General features: G+C 45.5%; 1 protein-coding gene across 4 annotated transcripts in view; it reads left to right on the top strand.

The window, feature by feature from the left end:
* The window catches only part of MTMR4 (myotubularin related protein 4), an 84952-nt gene that overhangs the window by 17107 nt on the left and 51859 nt on the right, over positions 1–15986 (top strand). For all 4 annotated transcript variants that reach the window (XM_090024984.1, XM_090024981.1, XM_090024983.1 and 1 more), the window contains exon 2: positions 12879–12957. In XM_090024984.1, coding sequence (XP_089881110.1) covers positions 12952–12957 — 6 coding nt within the window. In that variant the 5' untranslated portion in view covers positions 12879–12951. The remainder of the gene's footprint in view (positions 1–12878; positions 12958–15986) is intronic.

The raw sequence follows: 15986 nt of genomic DNA, 5'->3' as shown, positions 1-15986 counted from the left end.
GGAAAGACTGTGATTGCCTTTTTGATAGAAAAGATTGAGTGTTTGATGTATGGTAGAGAGTATGTTTGTGGGAGCAAGTGCCAGCCATAAGTAGACTGCATTAACGCATAAGGTCTGGTGTTTGGGATGGCTGTGCTGGTCATGGGCAAGCACTGTGGCATACCCTTCAGTCATTTGGGAGGGCTTGGTTTTCATCCCATTCTCTTTCTGACGGGGTGCACCAATAGAGACTTTTTGGGCTGATATTGGTGGCTGATTTTTAATGAGTCATAAAATGGCAGCTTACCAGCCGGACCTGCTCTCCAAGCTGCCTGGCTGCAAGTCTGTTGTGGAGGAAGGGGCGAGGGAGGAGGGAAGCGGTGTGGAGGGGGCAGGTTGAGGCCCCTGCGGTGAGGCAGGCTGCACAGCTGCGACAAGGTACGGCATGGGACAGAGCCACAAGTGGCTCATCTGGGGGGCGGGGGGGCAGCTCCCACTGCTGCACACACCCTGGGACAGCATGGGGGGCATGTGCCCCTGGATTTGCATGTGGGGGTGAGGATGGGCTGCTGCTGCAGGCTGGAGCCAGGGCTATGCCAGACTCTTCCCAGTGAGGAGGGCTGGGCCAGGCCGAGCTGTGCTCAGGGTGGGCAGCAGTAGCCCTGGGAAAAGGCTGTTGGGGGAGGGGCTGCAACTATCTTAAAATGTGCTGTATTCCCCCTTCCCCGCACCACTGCAACCCCTGCCCAGCCCTCAGCCAGGAAGAGCTTCACGCTAAAAGTCAGGAGAGCTCTCCCTACCTGCCTGACTCCTGGAAAGTTTGTCTTGGTCTTGCCCAGACTCTCTCCCCAACAGGGCCTGTGGGCAGGGGGCATTCCAGAGATGCCGTGCGTGGAAGTCCTGCCCATGAGGGGCTGCTTTTGCTGGGTGACTAACTGGAGCAGACATCAGGGAGGTTACCATTTGAATCCACTGTTTTCATTTTCAACCTGTAAAATTGCTCAGTGCACAGATCTCAAAGACAGACTTTTACAGAATCCTCTTCATATATAAACCTCGGCTGCAAGGCACAAAAAGGTTTTCTTGCTTATTATATCAGTATTTCCTGTCTGCTTAATAGAAAAGTGAACCTGAAAAAGACAGTGGGATGCAGCCAAAGAGGAGAAAACAAATTAAAAATGGAAGTAAAATAAAAAGAGAAGATTAAGTGAAATTTCACCATCTCTACTTTCATCTGCCACTGCAAATTAATCCTTTGTTTTTGTGATAAGTTTGCACTGAAACAAGTAAATTTTTATCAGGGTCTAGGTACATAGTTTGCATACAAACATAAGGTGACTGGTCTTTTGAACCAATTCTAAAAACAATAGGGAAGTTGAGATTTTACCATCTCCTACAAATAACTGAGCAGCAGAAGTTGATTAGCAGCTGATTACTTCTGACGTTCCTTGGAGTTCATACAACCTGGGATTTGAGCTTCCAGAGTTCTTGGCACCATATAAGAGTACGTATCGCCTCCTCTGCATCCATATGTTACATGGATCAAATGATCAGGGCTGCAGTAATAGAACAGATGAAGCGGGGTGTCCTGTTGAGTGAGGCACTTCTTAACATCTATCCCAAATAACCATCATCTTACTTTCATTTGTAGTTGTCTTCAAAGCCATTGTGGTTGTATCCTATATTACAGCCTTTTAGTAAATGTGTTTAAAATTGAATAAACTTACAAAAGGCAATGGTTGAAATCCTGGCTCCACTTGGTCTGGGATTAGCAAGATCCCACTAACTGCAGCAAGATGAGGACATTGTTGGAGAGGTCACTGCCTTGGTTGGAAGGGGCATCACAGCTTTTCTCTCTCTCTTTTTTTTTTTTTTTAATCATGAGTTTGTCTTTAACAGGCAAAGAAGATGGAGAAATTGCTTTGTCCGGTCTTCCTGCTGAGGTTCTTTGCTTTATCTGAAAATAAAGAAAAGTCTGGAATGTTTCACATGTGTCTTGTCTCTATAGGAGACATGGCTTCTCTCTAACATTTTAATTTTAGGGTTTTTTTAGCTCTTTCTTGGTAACATTCTATTCTCTGTTCCAGGCATCAGGATATAAATATGAACTAGGTCAAATAAAGGTAAAGGGGATAGATTACCTTTTAATGCCAGATCCCATGGTTTGGGATGCAGAAGAGAGAGTGGGTGTGAATTTATACTTGTCAATCTGTAGAAGCTGCAAGAGACTTTCTGCACCTACTATGCTTCACTGGTTTTTCCACTCAATGATGAGTCCAAGTATGTGTCCTTGTAACTGGACAGTGTGACAGTACCCTTTTAGATCTGGCAGAGGGTCTGCAATGCTTCAGGGATCTCGGCATCAGGTTTAAGCTTGTCTGAATTCCTTTCCTTGCCGAGATAAAATTAGTGTTGAACTTATTAAGAAGAGCCAACCACTGTGCAGAGGCATCAGAACTGCCCTGGTGGATTCATATATACAGTAAATATAGGGAACAATCAGAAATTTTGACAGGTTCACTTTAATCAGAGATTTTTGAAGATCTCTCTGGCAAAGGCCGGATTACGAACATGCTACTTGTGTTCAGAAGGCAACATTAGGACAGACAAATATTTAATGAAGCAGGATCCCAGACATCTCCCCTCTAGATGGATATTCAAACTGCTGGGCTATGAACACCACTTGCACTTTCTCACTGAGTCACTGAATAGTCAGGTGTTATATAAAAGCTGAAGCTGGTCCACAGGACACCTTAGAGGTGAGTGGTTCAGGCACTCCCTGGGGAAGTAGATGAGCTGGGTTCAAATTAACGTGCCAATTTAGATGAAAGAGATTTGAACCTAGGTTTCCCCCTGTCATGGGACTTGCTGAGAGAAGGTTGGGGAGAAGCATCACCGATTCCTGCCTTTGTCTGATGTCACTGAAGTCCCCTTTGATCCTGTTGCAATCTTAAGCAGAGCCTAGCAGGCAAGTCAGAGAGTTGAGAGGTTTATGTTCCTTCCAAGTTGGTCCTGCATTGTAACTTAGGCAGCCCTGACACTTTGTTTGACTTTGTTACGGAGTTAGCCGTAATCATGCCTTCCTCCCAACCTACCCATCCTTGCCTGCACAGCCAGCATATCATGAAGACTACAACACCAAGAAACAGTGTGAAAGCAAACCTGAACCAGGATACCATTCGTGGTGCTTTACTGGCACCTGCTGACATCAACCACTTGTAACAGTACATGCTGTGTCACATTAACATGTATCATTGGACCACACTGTGCTGTTTATGGCTTTCTTCAGAAGAATTTGATCTCCCATTGAGCTTGCTCTTACAATTACAATAGGATCTCTGATTTGATTCCTACTGATACAGTTGGTGGGATATAATGTGGTCCTTCTGCTGGTCAGAGATGTAGATGGGTGTAAACTACTTGGGCTCTTTTTGCACCAGTGGGCAGGAGTCCCAACCTTGCCATTTGGCAAGGTGAAAAGGAGGTTGTGCCCTTTTTTAGTACTGTATGCCTTCAGGCAGGACTTGCATATCCTGTAATACTGGAGCCACCTTGGAGGTCCTGAGTCTTGGTTGCTGCTCTGGTGTTTTGCATGTAAATGACTTGCATGAAAGGGTATCCAAAGCCCTGGGATGCAGGCCAGTGGGGAATGCACACTGCCACTGGCATGAGGAGGATTGCTGAGAGTCCCTGAAATGGGGCTGGGAGACCCTTGGAGGGGTGCAAGCAGTGCCTGACATGTGCAGTGCACCCAGACTATGGAAGCAAGAAATATAATGTAACCCATTCACAGTTCATATATAATTGCAAAGCCCCTGTGAAATGTGAGAGGAGTGAGACTATAGGTGGGGAACTCAGACTCCAGCAAATCTCCCTGCTCACACTTGTCTGAAAGGCTTCTAAAACAGTCAGCTCCCAGCTAGATTTCTTGTCCGTGCACCAAAGCATAGGGCTCTACAGTATTTCAAAATCAGTTTTCTTTTTTTAAGCTGCAGCAAGCCATATACTTCCACAGAGTTCAAGACCAGAAGGGGCCATTAGATTATACATGAAATCAAACTTGGTATAATCAGCAATAAAATTTCTACTGGTCTCCCCTCATATTTAGTGCAGTAACTTTTTAAGTGGCCTAAACCATTTCAGTTCTCAGGAAGTTAAGCTATTTTTGTGACCAGGAGTACCCACGGTGCTGACAGTGTTTGTGGCCAGGAAATTATTTTCGTGATATATGCCATGGGCTGCAGAAGGAGGTAACCTCCCCTGCAGAGTGATTGCTTAACTTGTGAAAAATTCCCTCCCAACCCAAATCGAGGAAACATTTGACCTTCAAGTCATGACCCAGACACACCTTGGGTGGACACCTTGAAGCGCAGGTCTATACTGTCCACAATCCTGGCCAGGCTCTGATGTTTCAGAGGTAGTTGAAGAAACCAGAGGACATGTGGCAAGTTGGGCATCAGGGAAAAAAATCTTCCCTGTGAGATCTATTGAATGTGCACATGAGAATCTAAGCTTACTTTTTGTTGAATCTGCTGTTGTTAATGCAGTAGCTTTGCTCTGTTCATGGTATTCTCCATGCTTGCCAGCATGGTAGCATTTTCCCATGCTTATGGCGGGAGTAATTTATTTCTGAATGTCCTTGGACAAATACAACAACTGGCAATGAGAATGGAATCCCCTGAGTGGAACATGCGTTAAATCAGCCAGAAGAACCTGCTGTAACTGAGAGTGCTTGAGACCACAATAGCTACATATATTGGAATAATTGGAGCTTGTGCTAGTACCCTGGCAGACTGGTGTACACACAAGAGTGGCTGGAGCAGTTTTTGAAATAAATGAGATTCCCCATGGAAACTCATAGCCTTGCTACTAAAATTGATGGAAGGAAAAATACAGTTTACTGCATGGTCTCCTCATCCTAGAGAAGCCAGCAAGTAAAAATCTTTAAAGAGATAGTGAAAATTGTCCAAGAACTTCTGGTACCCAAGCCATTGATCATTTACAGAAAGGTTCAAGGTCTATAAGAGAAATTAACTGGAAGGTGAATCTATTTCCTCTTTTGTGACAGAGTTACAGAAATTGTTGGAATTTTAAGGATGAGGCCCTTGGAGACAGATTTGTATATGAGTTACTTGATTAAGCCATACAAAACAGGCTCTTAACAGAGAAATACCTTACCTTTAAGTGTGCTGTTGAGATTGGAACAGCTATGGAAACTGCAGCAAAGGATGCCATGGAGTTGCATGGAGGAGTGACTTTGGAAATATGAATAAGTTATTAAATATGCAACAAAAGAGCCACTGCCTGCAGCAGCCAGACAGATGTGTACTGTGAGGATGGAAAAGGTTTCCACACCCCAGCTAATTGCTAGTTTAAGGAACTCTCTTGCTGAAGTTGCAATAAAAAGGGACATATCTAAGCTGCATGCTGTGCTATAAGAAACAAAAATGAGACCAAATAAGATCCAGAAAATGAAGTATATGTAATGGTTAGGGGTAGTAGTGACACAGATAGTGAGAGTGGAGTAACTAGTCTGAGTCTGTATCTTGTGAACAAGAGTGGTAAATCAGCTACCTGGCTGACACCCCAGGTTGCTAGGAAAACTCTTAAAACGGAGTTGGATATGGCTGCTGCAGAGTCTCTTACTTTGCATACAGAATTTTGAAAAAAAAATTTGAAAAATACAAAACAAAGGAAGACAACAGTATTATTAAAAACACATTCTAATATTATAAAAGCCTTAGTCTGTCTGTCTGTCCATAACTCTTTATTCGCACTCAGATTGGCTGACTGAAACAACCAGTCAGAGTGCCTCAAGAGCGTCCGGACAGGAGACGGCACAGCAGAGCACTGTCACTATGGCTAGGACACGGGATGGAGCCAGGGGGAGGGAGTGGGCCCCATCCTTCCCCTCCCCCCGGAGGAGAGGCAGGGGTGGGGGAGGATACAGAGTTGCTGGGCCCTGACAAAAGTCAGCAGGGAGGGTGAGGGGGCCACTGTGGCAGTGCCCTGCCGCTACTGCTGCCGCACACGGACAGCAGCCCTGAAGGTGAGGGAAGTGGATCCAGACCCAAAGCGGCAGGGGTAAGGGTGGGGGGAGCGGGCCCGTTTGCCCCCTCCCCTGACCTGAGGAGAGCACTGCTGCCAGGCTCCAACAAAAGCTATCTGGGGGAGGGAACATGGGGACACACATGGTGACGGCGCCCTCCCGCTGCTCCTGGCCCCTGCCAACAGCTGGGAGGGAGGGGAGTGGGGAAGGGAGGCAGGTGGACACGGGCCAGGCGGACCCAGAGCATGGGCGCGGGGAGAATGGGCACAGACCAGAAGCAGCAGGGGATGTGGGGGGAACAGACCCGGACTCAGGGTGGCAGGAGGGCTGGGGGCCAGACCAGGGTCTCTGTCCCATCCTTCCCCCACATCATTCTTGATGGGCAGTTGGCCTAGTATGTGAGAAAAGGCCATGCCAAAGAGGGTGATGGTAGAATATAATGATAAGCAGTACCTCTCAGACTTATGTGTCATTGAAAAAGGAGAACCTGCTCTATCGGATGATGAATGGTTAAAGATTTTTCTCTGGACTGGAATTCTGTAAAGATACTACAAACATTTTTTGATGGTTGCTGCACAAACAGTTGAACAACAATTAGAAGATGTATTAAACCAGGCCTCAGAAGTGTTCAGGGAAGGCATAGAAATTTTAAAACATAGCGAAGCTAAGTTAATAGATGCTGAATTGGATCACTGAGAAAGGGAAGGTATACTTTCAGAAGTAGCCTGGAGTGAGTGCAGCATGCTTATAGCGCCAAAAATGTGGTGCAGTAAGGTTATACAAGGACTTTAAGGTTCGTTTACTGTAAACCCTGTATTGAAAGTCAAGAAATATTCCCTTGTTCAAACTGAGGGTATCTTTGCCACATTAGCAGGGGGACAGAAATTTTTAAAAAATGATTTATTGCAAGCTTATCTACAGATGGAAGTAGAAATGGAAGAGACATTTGGGGAATGCCAAATGTGCATCTTACCATAAATATTCACAAAGGGTGTTACCAGTCCATTAGACTTATATTAGGCATTGCTTCCACTCCCACTGTATAGTAGCGAGCAATGGATCAATGTTACAAAGCATTCCAAGAATGTGACATTATTTGGCTGACATTATTGTGACTATTGAAAAAGATTAAGAGCATCTGAGACATTTGAAGAGAATATTAGAACATCTAGAAGAATATGCATTGTGAGCACATTGTGCAAATGGGAATGAATTTCTGTAGGTCATCTAGAAATTGTCAAAATTAAGGTACTAGCCAGAAGCTTTGTATAGTGGGCAGGTAATGACCAACAACTAGAACACCTAGGTAAAGAATGTAAAGGATGCCAACAGGTACATAATATGCCCAAACCAGTGTTGTTACACCCTTGGGAATGGCCTCCCATTCCCTGGCAATGGCTCCATATTGATTTTGCAGGACCATTTTTAAGAATGATATATCTAAGGGTAGTGGATGGCCAGCAGTTTTCTGTATGAGAACCATTCCAGTAGCACAGACAAATTGTGCAGTATATTTGCACAAACAGGATTGCCAGAACAAGTTATAAATGACAATGACCCTCAGTTCAGCTTGGATGAGCTTCAAAGGTTCGTGAAGAAAAATGGTATTCAAAATACTACTTCTGCCCCATACCAGAGAGGCCACAAATAGGCTGGTTGAGTGGTTTGTACAGTTTTTCAAAAATGCCATACTGTTCATGAAAGATGAAGCAGGGTCAGTACAGCAAAAGATGGCATGCTTCTTGCTTGCACATAGAAATGCAGTATATGCCACAATGAATGAGATGCTGGCAAAGCTGCTTATTGTCCAGAATCTCAGGTTGTGGTTGGGCTTATTAAAACCAGACTTGCAGCAACATCTTACAGATTGCAAGAAAACTAAGGCTTGAAAAGGGGAACAGGCATCTCTTGGCAACTACATCTAGGTCAAAGTGCTGGCACGTGATTACTGGGAACTTAAGAAATGCCAGGCAGCCTGCAGTTGTAAGTGCACAAACAGGTCCCTTGTCTTTTGCAGTGCAGGTAACACCTAATATTGTTTAGTACCACCACAGTGACCAACTACGAGATATAATAATGACTGCAGAATGGACACAGAAACAACAGTTAGAGCTCCACCTCTTAACTGAGCCATTGGCTTTGCAACCTACAGCAACATCCAGGAATGGCGTACCAGGAAGTAGCAGTGCTGACCTGCCAAATACATCTACATCTGAAGAAGAAGCATCTGAATTTAACGTAGATGAAGGGAGGCCACCTCCTCAGGACTATTAAAGGGAGTGGTAGTCGCTACCCAGAAAGGAAACGTAAATATGAATCTGTGCAGCACATCCTCAGAGAAGTGGTCAAGAAGATGATAGACCATTACTCAGAAAGGAAACACAAGCCACCCAAGAGGCTTGCAGCCTGGACATTGTGTTAATTTCAAAAGGGGTTGGGGGATGAGATGTGAGATATGTGAATGTGTTGAATGTGCATTTGAAAATCTAACTTATTTGTTGAATCTGCTAATGGCAGTTAATGCACAGCTTTACTTTATGCTCAGTGTACCCCATGTTTGTCAGCCTGGCAGTTTGCCTATGCTTGTGGTTGGAAATTTTTTAAATTTTGGAACGTCTTTGAACAAATACAGTACTGTCCACCAGAGCCAGCCTGCTTCACCCTACCTCGCTGGTACATTGCAAAACTGCTCCCTAAAGTCCATCACTGCCCCATAGCGGTGAGGCCTCATGGAAGGCTTGCTTTCTAGCTCCTGGATCATTTGTGTGACTCTCTTTTGAGTTCCTTACAGTTTTTCCACATCCTACTGGACATTTTTACACCAGACACAGGGACAGGATACTAGTAGTTGTTTTCTAATGTTACAGACAGGTAAAAGATGATTCCTCCATTTCTGCTTGACCTCTGTGGCTGTCATGTTGAGGCAGTTATCAGTGATGACACCGAAGTCCTTTATTGACTTGCTCTTTTTCAAGGTAGACTCTCTTATCCTGTAGTTATAACTTGCATTGGCTATATCAGAATAAATTTCACTGCATTTTAGCCATTCTAACCATAACATAGCTTTATAAGGTTGGAAAGCACCTCAAGGGTCATCTGGATGACCCCCCTCTAGAAATTGTGTTTCTAAATCATCCCTGTCTAATCACCCGGCAACAGTTCTCATGTCTTACTCTCACCACTGCCATCATCAAAGTTTACCAGCAAAAATGTGATATTAGTACCAAATTCACTGATAAAAATATTAGATAGTATTGGACCAAGAAGCAGTCCCTGAGGCAGTCTTCTATAAACAGCCATGATTGTTGCTACCTGCCTATCAACAACTACATTTTGAGGTCTGTCAATGAGCCAGTTTTTAGTCTGTCTGCTATACGCCCTAATGCTAGGTTTCTGTTGAATTGTCATGGTACCAAGTAAAGTGCCTTGGAGAAATCTAACTACATTAAAGCAGTGCAGTTGCCTTTCTCACCCAGAATTATAGTCTTGTTAAAAAGAAAAGAGGTTAGTTTGACAAAACCTGGTCTTGTGAAGCCAGGACGACTGGCATTACATATATTTTAATTTTAATTCATTGTTGGTAATCTCAAATTGACTGCTCCATTATTTTTAATTGGGATCAATGACGGCCTAAAAAGGTTCCTGGGTTGCCTCCCTTGTCCTTTTTTGAGAACTGGAACTATGCATTTTTCTCCAGCCTCATTTTCAGAAATGACTGAGTTGGCTGAAACTTCCTGCAAAAACTCAGCCTGAGGCAGACACTCAGCATGGAAAACTCTGTCCTAAATGGTAAATGCTTGGCAGAGTATTAATCATCTGAAAAAGTGTCTTATAATATGGAGTGTTGGGCAGCATTATTACTTAGAAATGCTGCCAGCCCTGTTCATAATGACAATAAAATACATGAAAAGAGCATTATCAAGGTAGGGAAGTCATGTACTCAGAAGTAGAAAAATGCCAGCGTTAACTTTGTATTGACAATGTTAATTAGTTCCTCTTGTGCAGTATAATAGGCTTTCTATACAATCACATACCATTCTTCCAAACTATCCTATTTTAGATATGAGGTATAGAAATCAAGGGGAGAATAAACACATCTTTGATGTAGTAACTGAACTTGAGTTGTCATTTATGCAGTCCCTTATTATCACATACGCTATTGCTTATGGGAGAACCTACTCTTCTTTAGTTTGTTGCTACTCCCACTTCCTCTATTTCATCCCTTCTCATCCTCCTTTCTTATTTCACTTCTTTTTCTCACTTCTGCATGTCTTTGTTTTTGTCTCTACATTTCGTTCCCTGCACTAGTTTACAATTCCTACCTTGCTGAGGGCTTTACTTTCATATCTGTTCTAAATCAGTAATGAAGCAGTTAATGTTGACACTGGAACATGTTCAGCGAGTTCCTTCATCTGAGCCATTGTTTCAGGCTGCCTGCAGATTTAGGCAGACATTGTGCAGTTGGTTATGCTTGGTTTGTGTTTATCTGCAACCCTAAGAATAGAAACTTGTTTTACGTGAAAGCTTGAATTCTGCAGTCATAAATACATCATACAAGCCAGGTCCACAGAACTTTGGGGTCTCACAATTTTCATTCCTGTCCACTTTATGGTGGTTTTTTTTATTCTTACAGTAGTTAGCATGAGTGGTGCTGACCAAAACCCAAATGGACCATAAATGACCTGAGAATGTGGATAAAATGTTCTACTTATTGGTATCATTTCTATATCTGAAAGAAAACAGGGAAACATTGCAAACAAATTGCTGAAAGCACTGTTTGGGATGCAGAAGGAAGTATTATAATGTGTCACTATCACACCTGCTAACACCGAAGAGTGGGTGCTCAGTACGCTATTTATAAGGTTTCTAGGTGAATGAGCAGCAGTGGTGGATGAGCAGCCACTTTTGTAGGCACTATCCTTTGGATTTAAACAGGAGGAATTTTTCACAGACATAATCTTGGGGACTCAGGAGAATAGCCAAATGATAAGTCACAAGCCAGAAAGAACTCAGGTTGCCTCTCGGGTCCCTGCCTGGATTTTCAGCGCTGATTGTTAAAAATATGTATGTTTTTACTTGTAAATTGAGCAGGGTTTCTGTGGTAGCAACTGTAGCAACAACTGTTGCCACTTTGAGAGTTGCTTCTCAGGTAGAGCAAACCATTTCCCTGGGACTTGCTTCTGAGCCTTGTTGCCTGTCTGTGTGATACCTTCTGTCAGCAGCTCCATTGATTATTGCAACAGAACTCATGAAGTAAGGTACTACTACATGCGAGTAAGGGTGGCAGCCCTCGCCCATTGTGTTTGTAGAGCACCTTCAGTGTGTTGTATCCTCCCATTTTTCTTCCTCCCATTTCTGCCTTGGCCTCGCATTTATTTAAAACGTTAAGGTGTGCAGTGGTTCTGTGTGCCTGTAAATTCGTATGAGGTAGGATTCTCCTCATGCCGTTGAAACAAAAAGGCCAAGGGCAGCCACTGAGACCATCTCTACCTCCAGCTCAAGCTAAGTTTTGCTTTGTCATTCATTTGGCTACAAACTATGGCTTTGATTCAGGAAAGTAGTTGAGCTCATGCTTACGGTTCAGTATATGCTTAAACACCTTCCAGATCAGGGACATTTTCCTCACTCTTCCCTGCCCCTGACTTTCACAGAGAATGTCCTCCAGGCCATTAACTTAAGACTATGCCCTTTCTTCTGCCCAGATCCTGGGGACAGGTAAAGGAATAAAATGAAATAGTGCATCGGGAAATGGTTATGGCCACCCTAGTCCTGTTTTGTCCATCTTCCCTTCTGACACAGTTCTTTTGTTCCCTGTACAGGATATCTCTGCTTTTGGTTTGCTCTTGTTTCTCTATGTAATACCTGTGTTGTTTGCTAGTGGTCAGTTGGCAGCAGCTTGCACCTCTAGATGCACTCTAGACATGGGACTGATTATTCAAGCTTTCGACCGAGCTATTTTCTTGACTTTATTGTAGGGCAAAGGCTCTGTCCAGTTTGGAACTTTTCCTCCTGTGTCATCTTCTCAGATATGAGGTAGCAGATGATGCTACTCAGATTTGTCTGCTAGGGTCAGTTCTTTGATCTGAAACCAAAGACTGAAAAAATCCTTTTCATACCCGAAGCAACTCTTTCCATTGATTTGGAAACCCTTCCTTGTCATTCTAGGCACCTGACAGCCACAGATGAAGTGTTTTGGTGATGGTGTTTTGGATGTAAATGTCACAGTATCATTCCTGAAATTATGAAGTTGAAAGCTTTCCTGGCTTTTAAATGCCCTGGATTTTAAAGTCAGGTGCTCAGGACTTTCTGGAAAGTTGTTTTTTTATAATTAATCAAATTGGGAACCCCAAATTTCCCATCACTCTTGAAAATCTTGGTATGTGTCTAGGATATTTATGCCAGGGACATTTCTCTATCTTATTTATCTGCTGCTCATAAACTTGTCTGACTACAGCTGTCCACAAATCAGAGGATCTCTTCAAGAAGAAGACTTAAGACTGAAAGCATTAAGACTTGCCCTTGCCTTCTCACTATTTGTCAATGGGCAGAAGTCTTTCATAAATAAGTTAAGGAGAAAGGATGTTAATTTCTAGCAGTACCAGGTCTGGCTTTCAGAATAGGTACTACAGTAAGAAGCTGTTTGTCCTGATGGAGGGCAGCACTTGCATTAGTGGTTACCTGGCAGGGATGAGGCCACACACACAGATGTGGGCAACAGATATGCTGTTTGTAGTGCCCTTATATGCACCATGTATGTTAATCCTTTTCTGATCACACATTGTGCTCACCCTGAAGTATCATAATCACCTGCCTTGCATTTCTGTACTGGATTCTTCTTTGTTTGCTGTAGGTGAGTCTAGAAGAACGATAGAGGGAGAAAACAGGCTGGAGTTGAGTTGAGAGATTTGGACCCAAGCCTATTGATGATGGTGAGTACTCTTCTTGGTCAGTCGCGCTCTTATTTGTTCATCACACACTATTCTGCATCTTTCTAAAGTGGTGGGAATTCCAGGTCTTCTGTACCTGCAGGCTAGGTGAAACACAGCAGGATGGTTGCATGCAAGGTATTTCAAGCTGTAACGACATTTTTGTTATTAATGACAACAGCTAAGGAAGAAGATAAAGATGTCAGAGCTGATATGGTCTGGCCTAGGGTGCTGGGAAGTAGAATGTTCTCAGCTTGTTTCAATATGGGGATGTGGGGTCTGGAGCAAAGAGTGGGCAATTATTTCAGGCGGAGAGCTGCTTACTGAGTTTTGGCAAGCTGTCGAGTGCCAGATGGGTAGCCCCACCCCTTGACAGGTGCCCCACCCCCTGGTCGCCAATTTGGGACCAGAAGTGCCACCCCCTTAACTTCTAACCTTTGCCACCAGAAGTCGCTCCCCATGCCCCTGGAAACCCTCCTTTGGGAAAGAGGATTTGCCATCTTAGGGGGAAAAAATTATATACTAAAAATCAAATACACATAATATATTTTAATTTAATTTAAAAAATATATTTTTGTCCTGATTTGTGTGTGTTTGTGCTGTATATGTAGAAGTGCTTGCATAACTGCTCAAAATGCAGTCTTACTTGTATATTGTGTGGGGTGTGCACTGATATCGGGAGGGCATAGGGTGGGTGTGGGGTTTGTGTGGAGTTGTGGGTGGGTGGGTATGGGGTTTGTGGGGATGTGTGTGTGTGGGTATGGGAGCAATGGGGTGCAGAGCGAGTGGCAGATGGGTAGGAAAGTGGGGAAAGCAGGGGTGAGCGGAGTGGAAGTGAGCGGAGGTACAGGAGCACAGGGCCTGAACTGATGTCCTAGGGCCAGCGGGGCAGTAGGAGCATGGGGTGCAGGCTGGAAGGGGTCTATGGCAGGAGTTCCCAACCTTTTTATACTGCGGACCTGCAGACTGTATCATTTACAGATTTTAAATTTAATTTACATGTTTAAATTTCATTTTGGGGGGGGGGGTGTTCGTGAGGTTTGGGTTGGGGCACTGGGGAACCCTGCAGGGGAGAGGGCTGCACAGCAGGTGGCCCAGGGAGGCCCAGCTGGAGCTGTCTGGGAAGAATGAGTTCTGCTGCCTTTCCTAGGAGCAAGCAGCAGAGCTGTCTCCCTGTCCTCTGCCCGGGGCATTTTCATAGTTTCATAGTAGTTAGGGGTCAGAAGGGACCTGAACAGATCATCTAGTCTGACCCCCGCCACTGGCAGGAGCACATGCTGGGATCACACGATCCCAGACAGGTGTTCGTCCAACCTCTTTCTGAATTTACCCAAGGTAGGAACGAGGACCACTTCTCTAGTAAGTTGGTTCCAGATCTTAACCACCCTAACAGTGAAATAGTGCCTCCTAATCTCTAACCTGAACCTATTCTCCACAAGCTTCTGGCCATTGTTCCTCATCACCCCAGGTGCTGCTGGGGGGAATAGGGCCCTTCCTATTTGCTGATGATGAGTTTGTAGGCAGCCACCAAATCCCCGCTCAGCCTCCGCTTGCTGAGGCTAAACAGGTTCAGGTCCCTCAGTTTCTCCTCATTGGGCCTGTTCTGTTGCACTCCAAACCAAGCGGGTGGCCCTCCTTTGAACCCTCTCAAGTCAGGCCACATCCTTCTTAAAGTGCGGTGCCCAGAACTGGACGCAGTACTCCAATTGAGGCCAGACCAATGTCGCATAGAGCGGGGGAGTATCACCTCTCTGGACTGGCCTGAGATGCATCTTTGGATGCACAACAAGGTGTGGTTGGCTTTGCTGGCTGCAGTCTGGCATTGGCGGCTCATTATTGACTCCAAGATCCCTTTCCACTTCTGTGCTTATAAGAGGGGAGCTCCCCAGCTTGTATGTATGCTGTGGATTCTTTCTCCCCAGGTGTAGCACCTGCATTTATCTACATCGAACCCCATCCTGTTACCATCCACCCACTTCTATAGTCTGTTTAAATCTAATTGCAGCCTCTATCTCTCTCCCTTCAAGCATGCCTACCTCTTCCCACATCTTGGTGTCATCAGCAGACTTCAACAACGTGTTTTCCACCCCATCATCCAAGTTACTGATGAAGATGTTGAACAGTGTAGGCCCCAGGACCGAGCCCTGGGGGACCCCACTGCTCACATCCCGCCAGGTCGAGTACGACCCGTCCACCACCACTCTTAGGTGCACCCCATCAGCCAATTTTTGACCCGTCCAACTGTGTAGGCATCAGTGCCACAGTTGCTCAGTTTATTAATGAGAATGGGGTGAGAGAAAGTGGCAAAGGCCTTCTTAAAGTCCAGAAAAACTATGTCCATGGCCATTTCTCTGCCTGCATCCCCCTGTGGGGCACAGGCAGCCCTGCACAGGCTGCGAGTGGCTGCAGCAGGGAGCATTGGTGGTGGGAGGGGGCACTTTTCCCCTGCACTGAGCAGCAATTTGTTCCCCAGATGGGTGAGCATGGGGTTGGAGCTGCTTGTGGTCGTCCCTGTCTGTACTGTGGGGCTGGGGCAGGTGGAGCTGGGAGTGAGCGGGTGTGCAGCAGCCAGCAACAGCTGGACAGAAGCATGGGGCCAGTGCCGGCGGTGCCCAGAACAGGCAGCAAGAGCGTGGGGTCTCAGCTGGCAGGGCCTCTATGGAATGAGGTCAGCTCCTCCTCTCTCTCCCTGCTGGCGCAGCCCAGCCTGGCTCTATAGACCCCTTCCAGTCCGCACCCCGTGCCTCCGCTGCCCCACTTGGCCCCAGTGGTGCTGGCCCTGGGACGCCGGCATGGGCCTCATGCTCCCGCATACCCGCACACTTCTGCTTCCCCTGCCCCCAGCACCACTTTCCCCGCTTTCCTGCCTGCCCCCCCACCTCCTTACCTGAATTTCCTACTCCAGCACAGGGAGGCGCAAACAGCCCCACAGTCCCAGGCCAGAAGCCCCTGCTAGGCATGGGTTTCTGGCTAGGGTGTGGGCCGGATGGGCCTTGCTATTGCAGAAGCCTGCCATGGCTTTCCTTCGGTCC

Source organism: Crocodylus siamensis, chromosome 13 (assembly GCF_052110815.1).
Source record: "Crocodylus siamensis isolate JL-2025a chromosome 13, ASM5211081v1, whole genome shotgun sequence".
Lineage (NCBI taxonomy): Eukaryota > Metazoa > Chordata > Crocodylia > Crocodylidae > Crocodylus > Crocodylus siamensis.
This window is presented reverse-complemented; position numbering and strand designations above follow the sequence as displayed.